The sequence below is a fragment of the Xenopus tropicalis genome, chromosome 9 (genome assembly GCF_000004195.4).
Source record: "Xenopus tropicalis strain Nigerian chromosome 9, UCB_Xtro_10.0, whole genome shotgun sequence".
NCBI classification, from domain to species: Eukaryota; Metazoa; Chordata; class Amphibia; order Anura; family Pipidae; genus Xenopus; species Xenopus tropicalis.
This window is the reverse complement of record NC_030685.2, coordinates 60911129-60933501: the sequence shown is the minus strand read 5'-3', so window position 1 is coordinate 60933501 and position 22373 is coordinate 60911129. Positions and strand designations below refer to the sequence as shown.

At 39.9% G+C, this 22373-nt stretch overlaps 1 protein-coding gene and 1 long non-coding RNA gene across 2 annotated transcripts; one reads left to right on the top strand and one right to left on the bottom strand.

Annotated features, from left to right (window-relative positions):
* Positions 1-327: 327 nt before the first annotated feature.
* On the bottom strand, positions 328-22307 carry LOC116407521. Its single transcript, XR_004220384.1, has 3 exons — positions 22057-22307; positions 16439-16556; positions 328-755 (listed from the first exon to the last, which is right to left on the bottom strand). It is a non-coding gene; the product is annotated as an uncharacterized LOC116407521 (long non-coding RNA).
* LOC116407520 (protein kinase C theta type-like) lies at positions 5492-13187 on the top strand. Its single transcript, XM_031892873.1, has 11 exons — positions 5492-5670; positions 6084-6190; positions 6636-6800; positions 7164-7255; positions 7374-7436; positions 8337-8475; positions 8963-9154; positions 10595-10723; positions 11359-11502; positions 12412-12506; positions 12738-13187. The coding sequence occupies exons 1-9, from the start codon at positions 5607-5609 to the stop codon at positions 11464-11466; spliced, it is 1059 nt and encodes a 352-aa protein (XP_031748733.1). The 5' UTR covers positions 5492-5606; the 3' UTR covers positions 11467-11502; positions 12412-12506; positions 12738-13187.
* Positions 22308-22373: the final 66 nt, after the last annotated feature.

Sequence of the window (22373 nt, the reverse complement as noted above, 5' to 3'; positions counted from 1 at the left end):
CACTGCACAAGCTCTGTGCTGCTGTCACTTACTGAGCTTAGGGACCCATGCACTATATACTGTGTATATATAGGATATAAATGTCATAATATAAGGCTGATCTTACAGCAGCCCCTCTGACATTTGCCAGAATCCACAGATCGTCAGTCTGGGCCTGGCAGTGGCCCTTGCTGCCTCCATTTGCCCCCTTTACTGAGAGTGGCCTGTAATTATTATTGTTTGCTTTCCAGTGGACTAGTAGACAAGTGGTTTAATAATATCACAGTAATAAAAGAGTGCTACAATAAAGAGAGTGTAAGACTAATAATTTCAAAGCGATTATGCTTGTAGGTTCTGGGCATATGCTCCTTTTGCCTATTTATTTGCCAAATAATTAACCTCTGGGCAGCACTAACAATAGATATAAATGCTTATGCATATTTTGTTGATGAACAAAGATATCATTGTCCAACTGATAATCAGGAACAAGGTGCAGAGCCCATGGGGGAAAAGCAGGAGTGTTGGTATCAGGACAGACCCATTAGCACATGCTTACTTTTCCTGCATTGAGACTACATAGAGAGGACGTCAGATTATAGTGCAAAAAGCACCATTGCATACCCTGCACTAAAATGCAGAATTTCCATTTAGACATCTAGAAATGAATCTCTTAGTGACATGAGTAATCCATTTGCTGCTTATAGTAAGGTGCTGCCTGAAACAAGGTCCTCACCTTGGGGATCATCACATTGAAGTCAGAATGAGTCCAAGAGGGCCTAGACAGCAAGATAAGAAGTAAACAATAATAGAAATGAGGAAAAATGAAAATGTACTATTCATACATAAGCTCTTTGTGTTAAACTCCCCCACCTACTGATAATATACATAATATACAGTGTTTCTCATTGAATGTACTGCAGGGCTGCCTGAAACCTTTGCACTGTATAAAAATATTTGTGAATGTTTCATTTGTGTTGTCATTTGTAGAAATTCCCATCAGCTCTATCTGTAGGGGTGATGTAATACTGCATTGTCACTGTCAGCTTCCATTGGAGTCACTTGAGTTCAGTGTAGAATAATTAGACTGAGCCCTTAGAGGCTGCTCCGGCCTAGCAATATGGTTTTTCTATTTAACTGCCACTTCCCTAACTTGCAGTTTTGATAAATTGCAAATATAGATCAAATACAATTAATAATAAATCTTTTTCTAAAGTAATTGTGTATTTGTGATATAAAATATACATTTTGAAAGGATCATTTAAAACACCTAAGGCATATTTTAAAAATATCAGCTGTAGATTGTTTAAAAAAGCTTCCTAGTCATTACTCTGCCCGTTGGTGGGACAACACGTGTATAGGAATGTGGCAGTACAGTCATTATCCTGTTTGTGTGCTTATAGGCCAATTTTTGACCAGTGCAGTAGGAATTAGGCACTGAACATTTGTGCAAGGGTTGGACTTGTGGCGCTGTGACCGGGGCATTGATGGTGAGACTGATATATAGCAACAGATTTCAAGGCTTAGTTGCTCTTTAATTGCCAGACTAGATTGGTCAATAACAAGAAAGAATTCAAATACATATAATGTTATCTGGGAGCCCTGAAAACCCTTCAGCTCTGATGACCCCTGACATTACCTGGAAGCCTTTGGAGTGGTGCTCACCTGCTTCTTTCAACCTTATAATGGCATTTTATAACTACAACAGTGATCAAGTTTAATTAAAATTTATACCATGTCGAGTAAAGGCCAGGAATTTATTTTTTTAATAAATCAGCCTCTAAAAGTTTATAAACATTCTGATTTTTGTGGCCTCAGCAGCTTTTAGATTGCGTATATTTACATTTACGGTTTTTGTCGTTTTGACACATAATAAATGGTGAAATATATCATATATTATATACATCAGTACAGTAACCTAGCTAGCCTTTGTTATAAATTTAATACATACTGCAACAATATCTATATTTTTTTTACAATACTAAAGCATAACCGGGGTAGGTGGATGGTAACGAATGCTCTTCCCGGCTCACACACGTCTGAGGTGACTCCTGCCATGCACTGCTAGTTATAGCCTGTGTATTTTCATGCCAAACATCTGTGCAGGTGTCTTCCAGCCAACCAGATTACACCTTTATTATTTTTAAAGCTGCAATCCCCCCCAAAGCCCATTTGTGTAACATTATGTTACATGATATACACAATGCAGAATAAGGTGCACTTATCTTTTTCTTGTAGGATACTATTAAAGATAATACCCACAGAGTTTGGGAAATATATGCTATATATATATATATATATATATATATATATATATATATGTGTGTGTGTGTGTATGTGTGGGATTGTGTGTAATGTTGTTTCACTCTGAGAAAGGCTGTGGAGACAGCCGAAACATTAGCTTGATGTTTGCAACAATAAAGTAATTCTTTATTTTTTCCACTAAGTCCTGTGAGTGTGGCATTCATTTTTACATTTATCATAACTGACTTTCAATACTGCACCCGGGTGTTCTTTTGCTATACTATTTACATGTTTACCTGCTCTGCTAGATTTTTTCTATATATATGTATATATATATATACTGTATACCATACATACTCGAGTACAAGCCGAGTACAAGCTGCGCACTGCCCCCTCCCGCGCACGCTGTGCTTTTTTGAAAAGAATAATGTGATTCACAGCACTGATTCTACCCTGAGATGCAGGTAAGTTGCAGATACTCTTGTACCCCACCCTGGAGTCAAGAATGACCCCTAAAGTCTTCCCTAAGTTGCCATTATTTCAGGCTTGACTCGGCATTCCCTAGCAGTATTCATTTTGTTATAATCCCTTAAAAAGAATGCAGGAACGGAGGTTAGGGGGTGTTACTTTTTTAAGATTTGTGTGCTCATTGCCATATATTGGAGGTTAGGGTCCTCTCAGGCAGAAAACACAGCAGTAAAACTGTCCTTGGTCACTAGCAGCAACTTCCCCTCAGTAGAGCTGCTGTATGTTACACAGTGCCCTGAGCACAAAATGTGTGCAACTTATATCAACTTATCAATACCTTTACAGATTCACAATCCTCACTATAGTCACACAGCTAGAGAATATGCAGCGCGCACTAAAGCCACATAGTGAAACAACTGCACTCATCCAACTTCTGGATGTTGTTCCCAGTGGCTTAAAGGCAAATTTACGTTGCATATATACCAGGTGTACTGACAAACAGAACCTTCTCTAGACTGCCAGCATAGAGTCTACCAAATAGCCAGTCACAGGCCATATTTGGTACCACCAGGAACTTTTTACATTTACACAAGTAAAAAAAAAGTTGGGGACCTCTGGCATAGGGAATCCATAGCATGAAGTCAGAGCTGTGCATCAAATATAGCCTTGAAGCATGTGTTTGTTAAAGGTACCCATTATTAAAAGGGTAGTTTAAACCTAGGAAAAGCAAGTTGTAGGTTAAACATAGCCTCTATAAAATAACAGACTGAAATAATAGAATTCTTTATTAATGAATCTGTTTAGTGAGTGTAGGGCTTACTAGCTCTGTGCAAGATTATGGAACAATGCACTTCAAAAAAGCACCCCAGGTAAATGCAACTTCTATGGAAGACGTGCACTCGTGCCCATATATTGGTATCCCCACAGTGGTTTTATTTAGCAGATCTTATTTATACCTGGATACTTAAGGAATTTATCACTATGGCTACCCAACCATTTTTACTTTACCTTCAGTAGTTTCATGGTGTCACTTGGTGGTCCCAAGAGACTGGCAAAGGAGTTGCATTAATTCATAAGGGATCTTGTCTTCAGCAATTAAACTTTAGACCTGTTAATGTGTAATTTTTTTGTAGGAAAGCTTTTAGAAATGGTATCAATTGGGCTAAGAGTTAACATAATCGCCGGTGCTGGCTTGATAGCATGTGCTGCAGCTTGCTTGTTATTTACTTATTTACATAGTGTGCCTAACGAGAGTGCCACACATTTAATGGCTCTGGCACATGGGGGGATGGCACACCGGTGGGATGGCATACGTGGCGCTGCGATTTCCCCGAAATCACGGCGCTTAATATGCAATCCCACCAGCAATTTATGTTTTCGCAGTATTGAGCTCATATACATAGCACTGTGTGTCTGGATTGAGATGTGGCACATGGGCACAGGGTGCTGTACCGATACCGGGGATGGTGGGGCTCAGGCATCCTGTCTCTTAGTATACAGATGCCCACAGCTAATTCACTCAGCAAAAGAAGTGGGAGCTATAGCACTCACACAGCTTATCTGCTTTACTGGGCAAAACACACAACACTAGTTATGGGATTGTAAACTAGGGTATAAATGTGATACTTTTCCTTGCAGCTTGCATCATACTATCACCCTAGGCACTGGGCCTCGGGCATCTATATATAACTATGTGTATATATTTTTTTCCTACATCTTTGTGTAATATCTAAAAATGTGTTGAATAGTAGAAGGGTTTTTTGAGGTTTGGGCACACATATTGCATTATAATTTTTCCAAAAAGTTCTGTTTTGGTCTAATAATAGCCCAAATCCTTCTTTAAATGGCAAATGTGTTGCTCATGTGGTTTATGCCTTTTAAATAAATTGCTTTTTTGTATAATTATTTTTTAGCAAAGGCTTGTTTTGTGTCACCCTTATAAAGGTCAGAACTTTTAATATGGCTGTGTTTTTTTTGTTACTCTATTCACAGCAAGATGCCCTATACGATGCCTGGGAAGGAAGAAGGACCCACGATGAGTCTGGATTTGGTTCCCAGTGTATGGAGGCACCTTGTAGGTAATTAGGCATAGACATGGTCCTACTGAGTTTGGACGAGAGAAGAGGAATGAGGTGCTAATCTGCTGATTGTATTTGTGGTACATGGGAGCAGCTGCATCACCTAAAGGGAGAGATACTTTGGAAAAAGTAGTGTTACTTGTTGGGCATAAGCACCCAAAGGAAGGGACTTTGTGCCAGGGACTAAAGTGCGTCCATACTGACCCATCAAGGGCTATATCCTATATGTGGGGACTTTTTCTTTAACTGCTACTGGTCTGTTTTAGTCAGTATTCTAAAACCATATAGCCATAGCCATATAGGCTATAGCCAGTTTATAGCCAGTCTCTTTCAGCCATATAGGCCTATATGTTGCATATCATTTTCCTTTAAAAAGATCAACTGTTATTTCTATCTCTGTATGTAATTATTTATATCCCTATTTTGCTCCCCTAGGAGTATCCCTAACATACCAGGCTTCCTAGACTCTAGCACCTGTGCCATTAATAGTTTCCCGATTTGCTTAATGTCATCCGGAAAATGCCCACTGTATGCTGCAGTTTAATCCTGCTCTAGAAGTACCAGGAAAGGTTTGCATTATATTAATATCCTAGCCAGATGTATCACTATTAGTTCCCCATTGTGACTGTGACAGTTGGACGATGATGCGCATGAAACTCTCAGCTTTCTGGATCGTACCACTGACCAGTATTTAACTGACTTTTTTGCCAGTTAGGAGCAGGAGATCCAGGAGCCTTTCCTTGGTGATTTTGTGAATAATTTGGAGATTTTGGAGTCAGAGCGAGTTTTTTTTGCAGGAATACAGATTTTTATTGAAGAAGAAGAGACTAAGAAGACAATATGATAAATATCAACATGGATAAGAAGAGAAGAAGAAGCAGAAGTCCAGAGAAGACCTCAACTGGTAAGGACAGCAAACCTATTACTAATTATCTATCACTCTGGCACAGGATGGGTACAAATATGATCAAAACTAATTGGTAATTACTATTTATAACTGCACTGGTGCATTTTAATACCTGTTGGAAGTGTCCCGAGCAGGAGAGGGGCAGCCCTAGTGCAAACGTAATATACATTGCAGTATCATTAATGCACAAATTCAGAACCCCTCGCTCGTGAGCTTTTGGCAACACAACATGGACTTTACAGTGGGATTCTTTCAAGTATGTGTTGGCCCTAAAGTGATGCATCCTCCAGCTTTCAGGGAAATGGTATTTTTATGGTGTTTTACTCCACTTTTTACACAGCATGATAAATATACCCCATAAGGTATATGTATGGAATGAACTTTACATTAAATATTTTTTATTTCCCTAGAAAGAAGAGATAAGAAGAGGTATCGAGTGGAGGCCACAACACCGCCGGCCCTCGATATCAATAATTATCAGCTGATAAAAAAGCTGGGAGAAGGCTCTTTTGGCAAGGTGAGTAATCAGGAGCCAGCGCAGTCAGAGCTAACTCTCACAGTGTCACATTAGAGCTTACTACAGAAAAACCCGCCACGTTCTGTTAATTGCTATAGTATTTTTAGAAGTGTATTTACAAAATATTAAACTCTAACCTTCACCCATTAATGAATACACTTCTAAAGATCACATAAGAATAAATAGCAAGTGGGTGATTTTTTTCTGTAGTGAGCTCTAATTTCACACTTTGATAAATCTGCCCCCAATGATAATGGGATAGAGGGGACAAACAGAATATTTCAGTTTCTACTTCCCTTTATTGTTTCCATCAATAAACTTCTAAAAAGATTTATACTATCGGGGACCATTTCTAATTGTCCCATTTAAGACATCAGTAATCAGATTCACTCATGTCCTTACAAGGGACCAAGTAATAATGATTTCCTTCTTGCTTCTTTTGTAGGTGATGTTGGCTTCTTATACCATCAAGAAGCAACACGTTGCCTTAAAGCTTATAGAGAAGGAAGAGGAGACGAACCACAAAGACATCAGGATGGAAGCTGCGATACTGCGGTTAGGAAGGATATGTCCGTTTCTTATACGGGCATATGCAACCTTCCAAACTGAGGTACAGGACAACGAGTTTACTGAGGGCTTATTTTCCTCTTTCTAAATATGCTTACATTGCTAATTAAACTATTTCACATAATATATTCACTCAGTATATGGACACCATACAGTTTACATTATCTTTCCTGCCAGTTTTGCTGGCACTGAGCACATGCAGAGGGGGGGGGGGTGGTGCAGGCAGCAAGAGCAAATATGGGGGGGATGAAAGCTTCTATTGCAGGGGACCCATAGATGCAAGTTATGTTACTGGTTTTGCCTAACCTGCAGTTATATTTCTGTGGTAATTATTAAAAGCAATTGTATAAATTCTGTTCCTCTGTTCTGAGCTAATTGTATACTTTACCTTTTGTTTTATAACAAGTCACTCGTAGTATATGCGATGGAGTATGCCAGAGGCGGAACGCTGCACCAGCTTATAGAGCGTCAGCAATATTTCACCAGTCTGGAAGTGCAGTAAGTAACAAGTTCCTTGAGATCACCTTTGGAGATAGTGGGAGCTCCAGGTTCCCCTTAATTTACCAAAAGAGACAGGATAAGTGTCTTATGATATTTATTTTATTTCCTTTTAAAGGTTTTATTCAGCGGAAATATTCCTTGGATTACAGTACCTGCAAAAGTATGGGATTGTTCATCGGTAAGAACATTCCTCAAATTCCTCTCTTTTTTATTATCTCTGTTTTAGGGCCTATTTCCCATCCCTCTTTAGATGTCTTATTTTGCTTATTTTAGCTACAAAATGATGGAAAAACCCCATTGTGAATAAAAACCTGGCAATGGATTTGTAATAAGGGTAGATTTTGGTGCTGCCATTACTCCCCCGGATAAGGCACAAGGTTCAGGGTTAGGGCAGTGGTACAAGAGGAAATTAGTCGCCTCGCAATAAATCTTCGTTACCCTAACTTTAAAGCAATAAAAGTATTAAGATCCGTAATACTAAGAGCGCAGAATGACCAGGCCCAGATCTGTGGGTCAGCCCGGGTCTAGGGTGGCACAAATCTGGGGGCAGCAACCAATGCGTGAGGTGGTGCAAGTGATGGAGTGGCCTAGGGGAGCTCAGCTTTCAAATCCGGCCCTGATGAAATCTCACTGAGTTTGACTCAGTTTAAATCCTGTGATTTTTGGCAACTCCCTACAGCCCACCGTCACATATTTACAGCTGTTTGACTAAAATTAAATAGAAATTATTGGCATTCTATGATAAGGCAAAGTGTTATTTGCTAATGCTATCTAAATAGATCATGATAAAATCATGGCACAGAAAGGTAGATACATTTTATCTTGGTTCATTTAACCTCATTTCTCTTTATTGTGTCTATTCCTGTAACCTCTTTTTACTATGCGACTTCTCAATATCATACCCCTATTTTTTGGTGTTTTATTTCTTCATAATTAGTCACAATCATTTCTTCACCTTAACTTCTGCTCTTACATCTCATTTTCTGTTTTCCATATTGTTCAGTGAATGGACTATCATTACCAATCACTTTCTGTTGTTATATAACAGAATAATAACAATAATATATATGCCTTACAGAGACCTTGATACAGAAAACATCTTGCTGAATGAAGAGGGCCACGTGAAGATCGCCGATTTTGGCCTAGCATGTACTAACCAGTTAGGCTCAAAGGCCTATCATGGTATAGTTGGAGCATCAGGATATATGGCCCCTGAGGTATGAAACTTCATTTACAGGGATATTGGCATGTCTTGGCACTATGTTTTATTAGAATATAATTACTCCTCTTTATTTATGCTCTTATTATTCCCATAGCTCCATAGCTACAGTATGCATTTTGCAATAATGGTATTCGTTATGTTCATTTAATTTTGAACTATTTTGAAAGAATAGGGAGAAATGAACCACAGGCCACAGACTGGACCAAATAGTATATATATGTATATTCTTTCTATAGTGAGTAGAAACTAACAATTCAGCCTCTATTAAAGCTTACCCACATTGCTTGCATAGCTCGCTTAATGCCCAGGCATTCCCAATCTACAATTTTATACCTGTTTTATTGAAGCATTAATATGGTTTGCTTAAACTGGGTGGTAATTTTAGAAATCCATTATTTAAGCAGTTACAGACAAGGCAGGAATAATATAAAGAATTATTTGAGAATGTTTTTGCTATTTGATAAATTATCTTTCCTTTTAAGGTTTTGGCAGACACTGCATATGATGCATCGGCAGACTGGTGGTCATTCGGTGTTGTTGTTTATGAAATGGCCACCGGCATGCTGCCCTTTTCACCAGCTGGAACCTCTCAAGAACAACTAGACAACATCATGAGCAGGGAGCCATATTATCCTAAACATGTTAGGCCAAAATTGCGCGACTTCATACAACAGGTTGGTAAAAAGGCATTGAGATTCTAACTGAACTGGGGCTGTTTGGGCCTCAGTGTACTTAAATAAATGCAAGGACCTATTTTGAATCCTAGTCCAGACATGGCTGCTGCCATTACAGTAATCCTGTTGCTTAAATCATAGGAAGTCCCATGTCCTCAGTATCCAAATGTCCATCTCCCTTATGGCTTTATTTGGGCTTCAAATATCCTGATTACCTACAGTTAATATGTTAGTCCAGTGCTGTCCAACTTCTACGGTGCCGAGGGCCGGAATTTCTCTAGCATACATGGTGGAGGGCCGCTAATGGAAGCCAGTTTTGACCACTCCCCTTTTTGAAACCACACCCACTTCAAACCACACCTATTTTATCACAATGGTGGTAGCACAGCAAAATCCCAAATGCTTGGTCCTTACTGTGGGGATATCAACCATCATTCATATGTGAAAGAATTATGTCATATTAAGATATACCCTTAAATTCCATATGCCTCCTCCTCCCCTGTGGATAGCAGAGAAACCCCCAGTACATAATTACACACCTTTGGGACCATTTAATGGCTATTTTCAACTGCTAACAAACTCCCACAACAAACCCCTGCCAGGTTCACCTCCCACAAGCAGCATAGGGCAAGCAGAGTATGGCACACACAGGCAGCACTCTGCCCGTCCTATGCTTTCTGTGTGTGCCATACTCTGCCTGTCCTACCCTGCCTCTGTGTGCCATACTCTGCCTTCCCTATGCTGCCTCTGTGTGCCATACTCTGCCTGCCCTACCCTGCCTGTGTGTGCCATACTCTGCCTGCCCTACCCTGACTGTGTGTGCCATACTCTGCCTGCCCTACCCTTCCTGTGTGTGCCATACCCTCCCTGACCTATGCTGCCTGTGTGTGCCATACTCTACCTGCCCTATGCTGGCTGTATGTGCCATACTCTGCCTACAGTACCTATGTCTAAGGTGTGAAGAATTGAACACAGTCTGAGGTGTGAACACTGCAGGGGTTGAACAATGCAGGTATTAAAAGGTGTGAAAAACACAGGGGATTACATTTTTAAACAATACAGAAGGATTACAGCCTGAATCTGAGGTGAGAACCATGCAGGGGGCCAGTTAATCTCAGTACTGATACCATTTAATGCTTACTCAAAGGTAAGCCATCAAAGCAGCCAGACAGGTGGGGGGCCACACAGAGGGGGCCGCCAGTTGGACAGCACTGTGTTAGTCTATTATGATTGCACAGCTATGTTTAAGGTTCCCACATTTGTCAGGTTTTAAACCCGGACAATGAGGCCTTGAAAAACCTGGCTTTCCGGGTCAAAACCCAGCAAAAAAAGCATTTAGCTATGAATGTGGTTTTTTTTCTCGTGTAAATATTTTATTGAATGGTACACAGCGAAATAACTGCAATTTTTTAAAACAATTATTCATTATATTTTTTTTAGCTTTTGAAGAAGAAGGCCGAACATCGCCTTGGAGTGTGCGCCAATGTCCAGGACCACCCTTTTTTCTCTTCAGTTAATTGGAAGAATTTAAAAAAACAAAGATTGGTGCCCCCTCTAACACCAACGATTGTAAGTGCAAAACTGAATCTAGTTATTTTATAAGTAATGTTTCTGCCTATTGCTGCACATTATTTCAGTCTTGTTCTGATCCTGTGTGCAATAAAAACACAAACATTAAAGGGGAAGTTTACTTCTTTGGTAAAAAAAAAGTCAGACAGCTGCTTTCAGGGCTGGAACTAGGGGTGGGCAGAGGAGGCACCTCTCTAGGGTGCAACGATGTTGGGGCATCAGGTAGGTGCCTCTCCTTCCTACCACTAGTACACGCTCCCTTGTTATTGCCCCTGCCACTTCTTGTTAAGAAAATTATTACATGGCCTCAGATTTCAAAAATGACTCCTTGCCCTGTGTGCTATTTCCCTTTACCATTTATGACTGATTGGGAGAGGTGCTATAGTGTAGAATTTCTAGAAGGAGAGAAAAATATTGGGGACAGCTGCAGGGTATAAAAAAGCGTTTGATGTAAAATGAAAATACTATTCAGTTGTTTAGGCAGTTTATATTGTAATTACATAATCATTTTTAAGTTTGTCTATCTTTGCAATAATAGCAATAAAACAAAAAAATTGTTCATCTCTTGCTTTCCTATCACCTTGGCTGAAGTGAAAAATTATTGTATTACTGTGTTGTTTCATTCTTTTTTATAGAAACCAATTGATGGGCTCAGCAACATTCCCTTTCCAGAATACAACATCACTGGGACTTGCATGATCAAGGACCTCACCTACATAGATCCAATTTGGCTGGACAAATAATTCATCTTTGTTCCACCAGCAAGGTAGAGGTTTGAGGTAGGCTAACATATTATTTCTAGAATTAATAATTCAGTTGAGAAATTTTAAAAAATGTATTTGAGAAGATATACCTGTGCTAAACACAGTTCTTTTGAGCTCTACTGACTGTGCCCCTGCATTTTCTGATGAGTAGTCTGTGCTGTGTGTAGATTTTCTGGTGTTTGGTGGTATCACCAGAGGAGAGCAGGGAGGGTGGTCAATAATGGTAGTAGGCAACATAAAGTGGAAGAGCACAGGCAAGACTTATAGAATGCACAAAACCTTATTTTATGGCACTTTTTCACAATTACCTGAGTATTATTTTTGGTTTATATCCCCTTGAATATCTAAGATCTGACACTTTTGGAAGTTAAAGACTTCAAGATGTAAATCCCAAGATATCTAATAGGCATCTGCTATTGGTATAAAAATCCCCCCCCCCCCGCGACCAGCCTCCAACCCCTGGTTACAGACTAGGTTTTTGGAAAATACATTTTTAGTTTTACCAAAGATCTAACACAATTGGGGTGTTTTTTCTGACCTTTAGTGGGGCTCTGCAACAGAGAAAGTCCCTCACTCATCACACTAATTGGGTAAAAGGAATTCTGGAAGTGAATCATTCTTTATGCCTTGGAGTCTTCAGACTTAATTTCTTATTGATATATAGTATTTATATACCAAAGGCAGTTACCGGCAAAAATCTTGTGAGAAATGTGCCTATGCACATTTTTATAGCATAAAGGGACCTTTCACCTTTAGCAATTATTAAGGAAACCTGTGTAAATTTAAGGAACTCGGGAAAAATACCTTTTTTCCCCAAGCAGGCTTTCTGAAAAAATAAAAAGTTTGGGAGAGACTTGAGCAATCATAAATGTACCCCTAAAACTCTGTATTAGCAGCAGTTCTTTACTAGAATATTTTTTGCAGATTGATTCCCATCAAATGACCATTCAAAAGCTGTGCAGCCATTCCACCATAATATCCGCTAACACCTGGCTTACTCCTCCATCCTTTGATATCAGGTAAGTGTATCATTCCTTCAACAACCAACACAAGCACATGCTGTTTATTGCCATTTTCTATCACGGACTTATAACTTGTTTCTTTGTCAAACTTTAAATCTACTATAGTAGCAGACAGTTACTTGTGTGTCAGAGCCATAAATTCTATACTCCCTGGCAAAAGAATTAATAAGTGGAAACTAATTCTGGCCACCTAAAAAACCTTGATCTCACCTCCGTTCTCTTTCACAGGAAGGTTCTCAACACATGTACCAACTGACCTAATAAGTGCAGGTTTGTAGCACAGTGGGATAGGTAAGTAACACCACCAGAGAAAGTACTTCTAAAGATCCTATGCCCAGACATATATCATCTGGGATACTGTCATCTAAGTACTTACTGGTGGTTATTTTGTTCTTGTTCTAAGTTTGAAAAAAAAAAAAAAAAAAAAAAAAAAATTCCCTCCTTCCCGTGTTAATGCTAACCAGTTACTGTTTTACCTTTCTTTCCCTTTCCTTTCTTTTCCTTCCCCAGTTCTCATAGCCTGTGCTGTCAACAGAGAGGAGGGTCGGGGTGGGCCTAGCTGGTGGCATGTGACTAGTTAATCTTCAATCTTGCAAGAAAGTCACAAGCCACCACGGTACCCTCTGTTGTCACTTTAATCTATACCAACAATATTAGGATAACCTTATCAGTAACAATTTAAGGATGATAGAATAGCTTTTATAACAGCAAAACAAGCCCCTAAAATTAATAGTTTTATTATAATTGGTTTATTAACTTTACCAACCAGGTTTGTGCTGTCACCAGAGGGGAGGGTTTGGGGCGGGCATATTTGGTGACCTGTGACTGGCTTATACTCCGTCTTCTGCCAGTCACAGGCCATGGTTCCCCTCTGTTGACACCTCAACCTACATCTAACAATATTAACCAACATCCTAAAGATGATAAAATCTATAGCATAGGATTTATAGCAGCAAAACAAGCCCTGATAATAATAGAAAGCTTATTAACTTTACCAACCAACTTTTTAACTGCGCTGTCAGCTTATTAGCATTGTGCTGTCACCAGAGGGGAGGGTTTGGGGCGGGCATAGGTGGTGGCCTGTGATTTACTAATTCTTAATCTTTGGCCAGTCACAAGCCACCATGGTACCCCTCTGATGACACCACAACCTACATCTAACAATAATAGAACTACTCTCTTACCAATATCTTAAGAATGATAAGATTGCATTTATAATAGCAAAACAAGCTCCTGATAATAATAGGAAGCTTATTAACTTTACCACCCAGACACATAATTAATGACATTCAAATGGTAAATGCATATTAAGGGTTTAATTGCATTAATTCAATAAATATGAAATAATCTGCTTTAATTTATTTTCCTAACATATGATACAGATAAGGTATTTAATATGTATATTTAATGTCAAGCACAAAAATAGAAGGTGTATAATGCAGATATACCATAACTTCCACAAGCCAAAATATATAAAATCAGGTAGGTTTCACAAGGACTCACTCAGTCCAGTAAGCCAAGAGAGATTTATCAAAAACGTCTGATGCTCCTATGAACGAGTGCACACAGCAGGAAACACATCAGGATATTTTTAGAAAGATTTTTTTTTCTTTTTACTCCTCTCACCGGCCTGAAGAGATCCCAAATGCCTATTCCCTTCTTCTTAATTTAGCCAAAAACCTTATTTCTAACCAATAGAAAGGGTCCTTTAAAAATTTTTAGAAATGCATTTCCATAACATTTAGAAAGAAAGAAAGGATGCCCCTCACCCTCCCATTGGTCCAGAAAAATAGATTCAATCAAACATAAAAACCCTGCCAGATAATTCCCTATGAGAACACTTTCAACATCATAAACATGTGGCAATGGATACAAAAAGTAATTTATCACTCTAGGTTGATTTCCAGTGTTTCTTTGCCATGGTCTGTGATATCACTAGAGGGGAGGGATTGGGGTGGGCATAGCTAGTGGACTGTGACATGTGTCAATTTTTTGCCAATCACAGCCCACTAGTGGCGTCCCTCTGGTGATATCACAAGTCAAAAGACTTTACTTTTACTTGAAATTCTCTTTCTGATCAAACAGTTTGTCATTTCTAACTTTTTAGCTAAAATTAATCTTAGCTAATGCTCAGGTAGGCCCATAATAATGCGATAGAAGTTCCCTTTTGGCCATTTTTATGCCTAAACCCTTTAAACCCTAAAAATAGTTACATACTTAAAAATAAAAATGCAGTATTCTACAAATCTACCAGTTGTGTAACTTAACTTCTCTTTCGTATGAAACAGTTTATAATTGATCAAGCAATTGATCAGATAAAACAGACTTTATCATGGTCTGTGATATCACTAGAGGGGAGGGCTGGGGGTGGGCATAGCTAGTGGCCTGTGGTTGGTCAACTTTAAAATCTATGACCAACCACAAGTCACCAGTGGCACCCCTCAAGTGATTTCACAAACTAAAACATTAGATATTGTTTATTAGAGGGGAGGGTTTGGGGCGGGCATATTTGGTGACCTGTGACTGGCTTATACTCCGTCTTCTGCCAGTCACAGGCCATGGTTCCCCTCTGTTGACACCTCAACCTACATCTAACAATATTAACCAACATCCTAAAGATGATAAAATAGGATTTATAGCAGCAAAACAAGCCCCTGATAATAATAGGAAGCGTATTAACTTTACCAACCAACTTTTTAACTTTACCAACCAACTTTTTAACTTTGCTGTCAGCTTATTAGCATTGTGCTGTCACCAGAGGGGAGGGTTTGGGGCGGGCATAGGTGGTGGCCTGTGATTTACTAATTCTTAATCTTTGTCAGTCACAAGCCACCATGGTACCCCTCTGATGACACCACAACCTACATCTAACAATAATAGAACTACTCTCTTACCAATATCTTAAGAATGATAAGATTGCATTTATAATAGCAAAATAATAATAGGAAGCTTATTAACTTTACCACCCAGACACCCAGACATTCAAATGGTAAATGCATATTATATTATTAAGGGCTTAATTGCATTAATTCAATAAATATGAAATAATCTGCTTTAATTTATTTTCCTAACATATGATACAGAGAAGGTATTTAATATGTTCATTTAATGTCAAGCACAAAAATAGAAGGTGTATAATGCGGATAAGCCATACCTTCCACAAGCCAAAATATATTAAAACAGGTAGGTTTCACAAGGACCCACTCAGGCCAGTAAGCCAAGAGAAATTTTTTATAAAAATGTCCTCAAAAGGGTCTGATGCTCCTATGAACGAGTGCACACAGCAGGAACCACATCAGGATATTTTTAGAAAGATTTTTTTTTTTCTTTTTACTCCTCTCACCGGCCTGAAGAGATCCCAAATGCCTATTCCCTTCTTCTTAATTTAGCCAAAAACCTTACTTCTAACAAATAGAAAGGGTCCTTTAAAATTCTTTAGAAATACATTTTCATAACATTTAGAAAGAAAGAAAGGATGCCCCTCACCCTACCATTGGTCCAGAAAAATAGCTCATGTAGGCCCATAATTATGCAATAGAAGTTCCCTTTTGGCCATTTTTATGCCTAAACCCTTTAAACCCTAAAAATAGTTACATACGTAAAAATAAAAATGCAGTATTCTACAAATCTACCAGTTGTGTAACTTAACTTCTCTTTCGTATGAAACAGTTTATAATTGATCAGGCAATTGATCAGATAAAACAGGCTTTATCATGGTCTGTGTTATCACTAGAGGGGAGGGTTGGGGGTGGGCATAGCTAGTGGCCTGTGGTTGGTCAACTTTAAAATCTATGACCAACCACAAGTCACCAGTGGCACCCCTCAAGTGATTTCACAAACTAAAACATTAGATATTGTTTATTAACAAAATATAATCAATCATTTAAGTGGAACTGTAAACTTCCAAGAACAAATTAGAAAACTAGTACCTGTATTATTGCAGCAATCGGCTGATCCCAACTTTATTCCAAGGTGCTTTACAAATGATCAAATGTTTCGGGACTGACACAGCCTTTCCTCAATGATTTTTAACTTCCAGACATGCTCCTGGTATTCAAAAATACATCTTATCAATTTAATCAACCACACCCATAATAATATATATTCATAACAACCGGAACAAAAATGTAAATAGAAAATGGTTTTATTTGAGAGAGTGCAGGTAATCAGATAAATATATAAACACTTGTACTCACAGTTACTGTTTCTTAGACCAGTGTTTTTCAACCTTTTTTGGGCAAAGGCACACTTGTTTCATGAAAAAAATCATGAGGCACACCACCATTAGAAAATGTTAAAAAATTTAACTCTGTGCCCAGCAGCAGTGCCCCCCTAGTACATTGGTGCCAAGAGCAGTGCCCCCCTAGTACATTGGTGCCCAGCAGCAGTGCCCCCCTAGTACATTGGTGCCCAGCAGCAGTGCCCCCCTAGTACATTGGTGCCCAGCAGCAGTGCCCCCCTAGTACATTGGTGCCCAGCAGCAGTGCCCCCCTAGTACATTGGTGCCCTGCCTACGGCACACCAGGCAACATCTCGCGGCACACTAGTGTGCCGCGGAACAGTGGTTGAAAAACGCTGTCTTAGACAACAGTCAGGCCTTGGAGTTGAAATGAAACCAGAACTAAGTTGAAAAATAAAATATTTCTTTAACACAGGGAATATACTTCTCTGTTGCTTGCTGGAGCTTTTCACCAGTCACCCAGCTACACCTGTGAAGGTGATAAATGTATGATTATGTATATATAGGACACTTCACTTCCTTAGACTCATTTAGTAAACATACTTCTCCATTGGTTGCTGAAATATTTTTCTGGTCCCCTTTGAATATGAGATACATGAGATGTAGACATAAATTACTATTTCTCACTCCCTCTCTGTATAGCCTCAAGGGCACTCATCACATACAAATTGTTCCCTGTAGATATGAGCTAACAGAGACCGCTCCCCAGCTGGGGGAAACAACCATATCAAGCCCTGCCCCCTTTACTGAAAGACCTCCCAGTGCGGACGGCCATGCTGAGGCACACACGTGTGCATAGAGAGTACTCACTCACTAGCTCTGTTAGCTTGAACCTGGTGGGAGCAACCATTTTATGTGATAAATGCCCTTTAAAGGAATACTGTCATGAGAAAACAGGGGTTTTTTTTTAAACACATCAGTTAATAGAACTTCTCTAGCAGAATACTGCATTTCAAATATATATAACAGATAAACACCAAGCCATGTGACCTATGCTCTGATAAATTTCAGTCACACTTTACTGCTGAGCTGCAAGTTGGAGTGGTATCACCCCGCTCCCAGCAGCCGATCACCTTAACCAGGGCTGTCCAACTGGCGCCCGCGACCCCCCTCTGTGTGGCCCCCCACCTGTCTGGCTGCTTTGATGGTTTACCTTTGTGAAAGCTTTAAATGGTATCAGTACTGAGATTAACTGGCCCCATGCATGGTTCACATGTAATGTATATATATTACATGTGTGTATATATATTATATATTTATTTATTTATTATGTACAAATACCTGCATGCCTTGTAGTATCTGTTGTTTCAAATCAATAAAAATAAACTTAATATTGGTAAACCTCAAAATGGTTTGTTTGTGTTTTGATTTATTCCACTATATAATGCTTGGGACCTGGAGTTTCCCCATATATTAGGGTTTTAAGGGTTTCTCTTTTGTGTTTTTTGGAATGACAGTATCTATTCAGGTGTTACAAAAAAATAAACCCTCCATATACAAAGCTCTTAAGCAATGCATGTGGCCCAGTTTATTTGTTTTCCATGGGGTGAATAATATTGCTCCCCTATTCAAGGATGCAGTTCTACCATGAAGCTATAATGTAGTGCTGCTGGGTTTCCAAAAGGCACCTTCTAAGCCTTGGAGGGAGTTATTTCTGTCCTTTCTAGATGGCATTCTTAATGGTGAATTGTTTTACCTCAAAGGAAAAGCTCCCAACTTGATTTTACATGATTTTTACAGACAGGGCAGTGTTACATACAGTGCCTGGATTCCTACCAAAAGTTTTGATCGGGTTTCACAGAAATTGGTCCAGACATGCAATTGGACAAGTAAATAGCAACTCCCTGGAACCAGACAGAGTGATTTAAATCTATCTGAAAACTTCCTTTAGGTCATAGTTAGTTAAGGTGGCCATACACGGGCCGATTCTAGCTGCCAATATTGGTCCCTTAGACCAGGGGTAGGGAACCTTGGCTCTCCAGCTGTTATGGAACTACCAGTCCCACAATGCATTGCAGGAGTCTGACAGCCACAGTCATGGTTAATTAAGGAAAATGCTTGCTGGGATTTGTAGTTTTATCACAGCTGGAGAGCCAAGGTTCCCTACCCCTGCCTTAGACCGATCAGGCAGGTTTAAAAATTTAGTCGGACCGGGGACCGCATCGGCTCATTGATGCAGTCCCCGAAACGACTGCGCCTATACCCTTCCAAATTGATCGTTTGGCCCCAGATCAAAGACCGAATTAGCCAGATATCACCCACCCGTAGGTGTGGATATCGGGAGATGTTGACCAAGCGAGCAGATCTTAGCATGTATGGCCACCTTTAGTTAGTTACATTGGGTTGAAAAAATACCAGAGTCTATCAAGTTCAACTCTTCCCAGCACATACAAAACTATACTGACCTATCTATACACTCACATACATAAACTATATATACCAACACCAATACTAACTGTAGATATTAGTATCACAATAGCCTTGGATACTATGCTTGTTCAAGAACTCATCCAGGCCGCTCTTAAAGGCATTAACAGAATCTGCTATTACAACATCACTAGGAAGAGCATTCCAAAACTATACTCCCCTCTCCGTGAAAAAACACCTAAGCTGCTTCAAAAGAAAGTTTATGGGGGAAAAAAAGAACATCCCCTATCTGTCTATAATTATTATTTATATAGTGCCATCAATTTACGCAGCGCTTTACAGAATAGAGGGGTACAAAAGACATAACAGTAAATATGTACATATAAACAATTCCCAATAATGGTTTGCAGTTACATTGGATGAGGATCGGAGACACTAGGGGGAGGGCTCTGCTCGCAGAGACCGTTTAAAGGTTTGGAGAGTCTGGCAGTGCCTAATAGGACGGGGAAGAGCCTTCCAGAGGATGGGTGCAATGCGTGAGAAGTCCTGGATGCGAGAGTGAGAGGAGGTGATGAGTGAGGAGGAGAGAAGGAGGTCATGTGTAGAGCGAAGGTTACGTATGGGGGTGTACTTGGGGATTAGGGTGGTTAAATAGAGTAGTGCGGCACCCCTCTAATGTACTTGTACAGAGTAGCAAGTGCCTTTTTCTAAGTCCTCTGCCTCACTCTTAGTTTCATGGCAGGACATCATAAAAGTACCAAAGCAGCTAAGGAATCCATTTCTAGATAGATCCACTATGCTATGTTAGATGCTTACAAGGTAGAAGACATTTAGCAAACTTTTTGGGTTTCTGCAGCCTCCAGAGCCCAGGCGGTTTCATGGATGTACAAAAATGTGGTACCAACTGACTGATAAAAGTCACCTGGCCTGGTATATGGAGGGGTTAGGGGGTTATTTTGTTCTCGGGGTAAGCTCATGCAGGAGAGCACAGAAAAGCATATTTTGGACTTTAGTGGGCAAACTTCAGCATGATGATTACTGAGGTGAGACCCCTAACAGGATGGGCAGCCAAATATAGCAGCCGCCAATTCTGCTGCCCAGTTCTGACATTTGTGCTTAGGTATTCTGAAGCAGTGACACCTGTAGGAGTCTGGTGATGCTGACTGGGTGGCTGCCATGTGCAGGAGTTCTCTTGTACAAAAACAAGCTTCCGCAGTCCCGGATTCTTATTGAAAATCCTTCATTTTCCTTTGATCTCCTGTACTAAATGACAAAGAGACTAGAATACTTAACAGTCAACACCTGAACTTAGATACTATTGCAACTAATAAGATAAACAGGTTTTTGTCCCTCTTTACATTCTACAAATGTTGGGAGGTATGAAAATCCTCTTAATGATAACCAGGAGATATCAAATTAAATAAAAAAAGAATGCTACTGCAAACAAAATTGATCTGTATAAAGCTGGCCATACACGTGGCGATCTGACGATGTTTTGTGCGACCATCGGTCGCACGAAACATCGTCAGATCCGCCACACACCATCAGGGCTGAAACAGCAGATAAGGAGGTAGAAACAATAGGATTTCTACCTCCTTCTGCTGATTCAGCCCTGACGGCAGATTTTGGTCAGGCGCCTTCTATGGCACCCAATCAAAATTTTCTAACCTGGCCGATCGGCGAGTCGACCAATATCAGCAGCTTCCTGCGATATCGGTCGACTCGCCGACATGCCATACACGCACCGAATATCGTACGAAACGAGGTTTCATACGATAGTATCGGTGCGTGTATGGCCAGCTTAAGAAAGCACAGGTGGTAGGTGACCATAAATAAAGAGTCTGTGAGAATACAAGATAATCTCTGCAGGACAGGTTTTCATTAGCACTTTCTCATTAGGACACTAAGACATCTATATGATTTTAGCACATTATACAACTCCAACTCTGGATATGGAAGTGATGACTGATCTGGAAAGGAACAGCAGAGATGGCTAAAAGGTAAAGAAATAGAATAGATAATCGAGCTTGGTGTAAATGGCACAATGGCTTAACTCAGGGATCCCCAACCTTTTATACCCGTGAGCCACATTTGAATGGAAAAAGTGTTGGGGAGCAACACAAGAATGAAGAAGGTTCCAGGGGGTGCCAAGAAGAGCTATAATTGGCTACTTAATAGCCCCTATGTTGACTGGCAGCCTACAGAAGGTTCTGTTTGGCACTCACACTGGGTTTTTATGAACCAAAACTTGCCTCCTAACCAGAATTTTAAAAATAAGCTCCTGCTTTGAAGCCATTGGGAGCAACATCCAAGGGGTTGGTGAGCAACATGTTGCTCCTGAGCCACTGGTTGGGGATCACTGGCTTAACTGGTGGAAAGAGAACTGAATAGGGTGTTAAGATTAAACCCAATTGGGTTAATAGTTTATTTAAACTGGGGTGAGAAGGTAATACATAAGCAATCAATTGTTTCAAATGTAAACAATTCTATTGCTTATTTTATATATTTAGTATTAAAAATGTAGAAATGCAATGACCACAGCATTTATATTGCTTCCATTGGTAGCATTTACTTTATATACAATGCCAGGGCCTTTTTGAATCCCAGTCTGAACCTAGCCTCAAAAAATGAACTGTATCATAAAGTTGTTGAAAGCAATTTACTAAACCAGTGTATTAAATCAACTTTATAAGCAAACAACAACATTTTTTGTACCAGTGCAGTCAGCAGCCGCTACTCGTACTTCCCTCACATCTCCAGACTCCGCACTGACAGCTATTCCTGTGCGGTCATTGGTCACATGGCTGCCTGCGCTAGGTGACGTCAGATTGTGCGCAGGCAACACATACAAATCAGCTCATCAGCACCCTTACCGCAAAAAATAAAAATACTCCACGTATAAGCAGGCTCCATTAGCCCCCTAATATAAAAGGCACACACCTTACAGAGACCAGCGAGTGTTTAATAGATCTGAAGCCACCACTGAACAGGAAGTGACCCAGTATTCACACAAGAACTGAATAATCTCCTCCATTTAATCCTGTCAGCAAAAAAAAGAAAAATAATGCTACTCAGGGCAAGCCAAGACTGCAACACCGCACCTTCTCCAGGCTCTCCCCGAGCAGCCACTGAGGCCGCACTTCCGTGTGACTAATTTATGAAGCCACTTGAATAAGGCGCCGAACGTAACGTGTTGGAGACGTCCTCTTGACGTTACGTATTGGTGACATCACCTGCGGACTATCAGGAAGTGGCGC